Consider the following 4,294-nt stretch of genomic DNA (forward strand, 5'->3'; position numbering starts at 1 on the left):
TAAATGATTTTATTTTTTATTAGAAATGATTGTACCCCAAGAAACCATACTATTATATTCTGTAAATAAATTCAGAAAATTATTAAGTAGTCTGGAATGTTTTGTTTAGTTTTCTAACAATTGAAAAATCAAAAAAATTATTATGCAGAGAAAATTATTGAATTTTCCAGAATATCATATAATGTGACCGTAGTATTCTCATAAAATAAAAATAAAATAAAATTATTTTTCGTCTCCTAACTATAGAATAAATATAAGTATGTTTCACCAGTAAAATTTTAAGTTGTGTGATTGATTTAAAACATCACAGACAATGTCATATAATACTGGTACTCCACAATTATTGAATAATTATTTCATTTTTAAAGTTTTTTTTCTGCTAAAATTGAACCATTTGGTGGAGAATGCCTAACGGTATTATGGTAATGAGAGATTATTATAAAATAATATTTATTTTATTTTTTTGTTATGTCATTGGTGTGTAAGATTACCATACATGCTCCCTATATAAAGCAGCTTGCTCTCAAACGTTAAATCACACCTCTCTTGAGTTAAAATCTCTCTCACCCAACAAAATTCATCAGATTTCGCAAACACCTCCAAGTTTTCCAATCATGGTGATTAACTCCGGCCTCTCATCCCCGCTCGTCCCTCCCGCTTGCGACAAGGACGCGAAGGCTCTTCAGTTCATTGAGGACATGACAAAGAACACCGACGCAGTGCAAGAGAAGGTTTTGAGGGAGATTCTGAGCCGGAACGCCCAGACCGAGTACCTCCAGAGGTTCAAACTCGGTGGAGCGACTGACAGAGAGACTTTCAAGTCGAAAGTTCCTGTGGTGACCTACGAGGATCTCCAACCGGATATCCAACGTATCGCTAATGGTGACAAATCTCCCATCTTCTCTTCTCACCCCATCTCGGAGTTCCTCACAAGGTAAAACCCTAGTTTCTATACATACAACAATACTAGAAACCCATAAAAAAATATTCAAAAAATTACCCACTTTTTAGTTTTGTGGGTTTCAAATTACAAGACTTGTACCATCACTGAAAAATTTGCATACAGGACTCGCTGATCTCTTACATTTTGTTCACATTTATAGATATGAACAAAATGTTTCATCTTAGTGATTTCGGTCTACTTTTTTTTATGTGTGTGCTTTCAATTTAAATTAATAATTGTACTTGTAGCAGTTTTAAATGGAAGAGTTTGGTGGGAGAAGGAAAAAAAAACAAGGCAGAAAGAACTATTTTTAGCTATTTCTTATTTTAGATTGTGGAAAAATTGAAAATTGATGAGAAATGATATTACCCAAATTAGCAAAATCTAGTGAGAAAGGAAATTGTTGTATATAAAATTTACATAATACCTTAGTTGTTCATTAATTATAAAACAAGTAAAATGAAAAATATTTACTTATTCAAACAAAACCATAATTTATTTTTTGAATTAGTTATAATAATGATTTCCAAATGATACTGTTATACTTTAATCCTCAATCTTTCAAATTTTTCAGCTTTAATCTTTAAAGTAAATGTTCTCTGACAATTTTTAGTCTTTAGTGTTAACGCTAATCAAATCAATGACGGGAAGGTTGGAACTGTCCATATCTGATTCATACTTTGGAATCACATCACCTTTCGGATCTCGTAAAATTGGATATAGGCGACAAAACCCTAATCTCCTCATTCATGTGAGAAACCCTAATCTTCTTTTCTAAGCTATTTATGAAACCATAATCAGCAGACAATTAGTCAAAGAAACTAAAAGTGGCAAAAAATATATGTATGTATATATATATATATATATATATTGCACCTTTTACTACATGCATACATGTAAATCAACAACCATTATATGTTAATTATGGTGTTTGAATTTATAGCTCCGGCACTTCCGCGGGTGAAAGAAAACTCATGCCGATGATTCACGAAGAATTGGATCGAAGACAATTACTCTACAGTCTTCTGATGCCGGTCATGAACCTGTCAGTATTCAACACTTTATTTTTTCTTTTCTTCGAATAAATAATCTCTATTTGATTTAAATTTTAATGATTGCTTTTCATTTGTAACAGTTACGTTCCTGACTTAGACAAAGGCAAGGGCCTATACTTCCTCTTTGTGAAGGCCGAAACCAAGACCCCTAGCGGCCTACTCGCACGCCCGGTCCTAACCAGTTACTATAAGAGCGACCACTTCAAGACCCGGCCATACGATCCCTACAATGTCTACACGAGCCCCAACGAAACCATTCTCTGCCCCGACTCGTTCCAAAGCATGTACACCCAGATGCTCTGCGGCCTTCTCAACTGCGACCAAGTCCTCCGCATCGGAGCGGTGTTCGCGTCGGGCCTCCTTCGCGCCATCCGATTCCTCCAACTCAACTGGAAACTCCTCGTCCACGACATTGAAACCGGGACTTTAAACCCTAAAATCACCGACCCCTCGATCCGCGAATGCATCTTCCACGTGCTGCAACCAAACACAGAACTCGCTCATTTCATCGCGAAACAATGTAGTAGCAGCAGCGAGAATTGGGAGGGCATATTGAAGAGAATTTGGCCTAACACCAAGTACCTTGATGTCATCGTTACCGGGGCGATGGCTCAGTACATTCCGACTCTTGATTATTACAGTGGTGGATTGCCCCAATGTTGCACAATGTACGCTTCTTCGGAGTGCTATTTCGGCCTAAATCTCAACCCTATGTCGAAGCCCTCGGAGGTCTCTTACACCATCATGCCAAACATGGCCTACTTTGAGTTCCTCCCCCACGACCCGGCGGCGCCGCCTTTCTCCGGCGAGTCTCCACAGCATCTCGTCGACCTCGCCAACGTCGAATTGGGGAAGGAATACGAGCTTGTTATTACTACCTACCCTGGGTTGTGTCGGTACCGAGTCGGAGACATTCTCCGAGTCACTGGGTTTCATAACTCGGCCCCCGGTTTTAAATTTGTGAGGAGGAAGAACGTGTTGCTGAGTATCGACTCGGACAAGACCGACGAATCCGAGTTACAGAGCGCGATTGAGAGCGCGAGTTTACTGTTGCGCGAGTTTAAAACGAGCGTGGTAGAGTACACGAGTTATGCCGATTCCAATACTATACCGGGTCATTATGTGATTTATTGGGAATTGATGGTGAAGGATCCGGAAAACGGGCCGACCCGGGAGGTTTTGGATTGGTGTTGTTTGGCTATAGAAGAGTCAATGAACTCGGTTTACCGACAGGGTCGGGCCGCAGATAATTCAATCGGACCTCTTGAGATAAGGGTTGTGAAGAATGGTACTTTTGAGGAGCTAATGGACTATGCTATTTCTAGAGGTGCTTCTATCAATCAGTATAAGGTTCCTAGATGTGTTACCTTCACACCTATTATGGAGCTCCTTGATGCTAGAGTGATCTCGAGGCATTTTAGCCCTGCTGCACCGAATTGGACCCCGGAACGACGACATTGAATGACTCGACCTGAGTGAGGAGAAATTATTTAGTAGGTTTGCTCTAGTGATCATGTAGTCAATCAACATAATAATCTTGTTTGCTGAAAAAAGACAAAAAAAAATAAAATAAAATTAAGTGCACATATTTCGATATGTAAGATTTTACAATCGAATTGTGCACAAATAAAAGAACTGAATAAAGTGATCATATCATCTATGTTATAGGTCGAATTTATTAGATAATTTCTTGTTCTAGATTGAGGTCAACTCCATGGAATAAAAAACACCAGAAACATTTGGTTAGCTACCTACCGAACATGCAGCTGGGACAATGGACCTAAAAGAAGAACATGCAATTTTCTTTCTTTCCCTATGTGTTGTCTCTTTCCGTGGTTTGTATTGTGATCTAGCTTTAGAAGGTGTTTTTTTTTTTTTTTTGAATTTGCAATAGGTTTGGCTTTGTGTAGATTCAAATAATCTGTACTGATGATGTAATTGTCAGTGATGTTTTTGTCTATCCCTATTCATGTCTTTGTTTCTGCTTTGTTAAACTTTGAAGAAAAGTTGTTGAAAAAGTGTAACAGTATTGAACAGATCTTGGGTTCACATGCAATTGGACTATTCATGATTTTATTTTTAACACTACAACTTAATATTTCGTAAAAGAGGGACAACATATAAACAAAAAATCATATTAAATGAGGTAGCCGATGTTTATCTATTTATTTTAAATTAAAAGGGTTATTAAAGTGACTTATAATTTTCGAAATGTTACTGTCACATTATTTTGTAAGATTTTTTGTATAAATTTTTTTATTTGGAAATCATTTTCCTTTCTAAAAATATAAAATTA

General features: G+C 37.3%; 1 protein-coding gene across 1 annotated transcript; it reads left to right on the forward strand.

Annotated features, from left to right (window-relative positions):
- Positions 1-287: 287 nt before the first annotated feature.
- On the forward strand, positions 288-4,034 carry LOC114266659 (putative indole-3-acetic acid-amido synthetase GH3.1). The gene is made up of 3 exons (XM_028207572.2): positions 288-934; positions 1,887-1,988; positions 2,079-4,034. The coding sequence occupies exons 1-3, from the start codon at positions 615-617 to the stop codon at positions 3,457-3,459; spliced, it is 1,803 nt and encodes a 600-aa protein (XP_028063373.2). The 5' UTR covers positions 288-614; the 3' UTR covers positions 3,460-4,034.
- The last annotated feature ends 260 nt before the right edge of the window (positions 4,035-4,294 follow it).

This window comes from Camellia sinensis, chromosome 4 (assembly GCF_055761805.1).
Source record: "Camellia sinensis isolate YWXY chromosome 4, ASM5576180v1, whole genome shotgun sequence".
Lineage (NCBI taxonomy): Eukaryota > Viridiplantae > Streptophyta > Magnoliopsida > Ericales > Theaceae > Camellia > Camellia sinensis.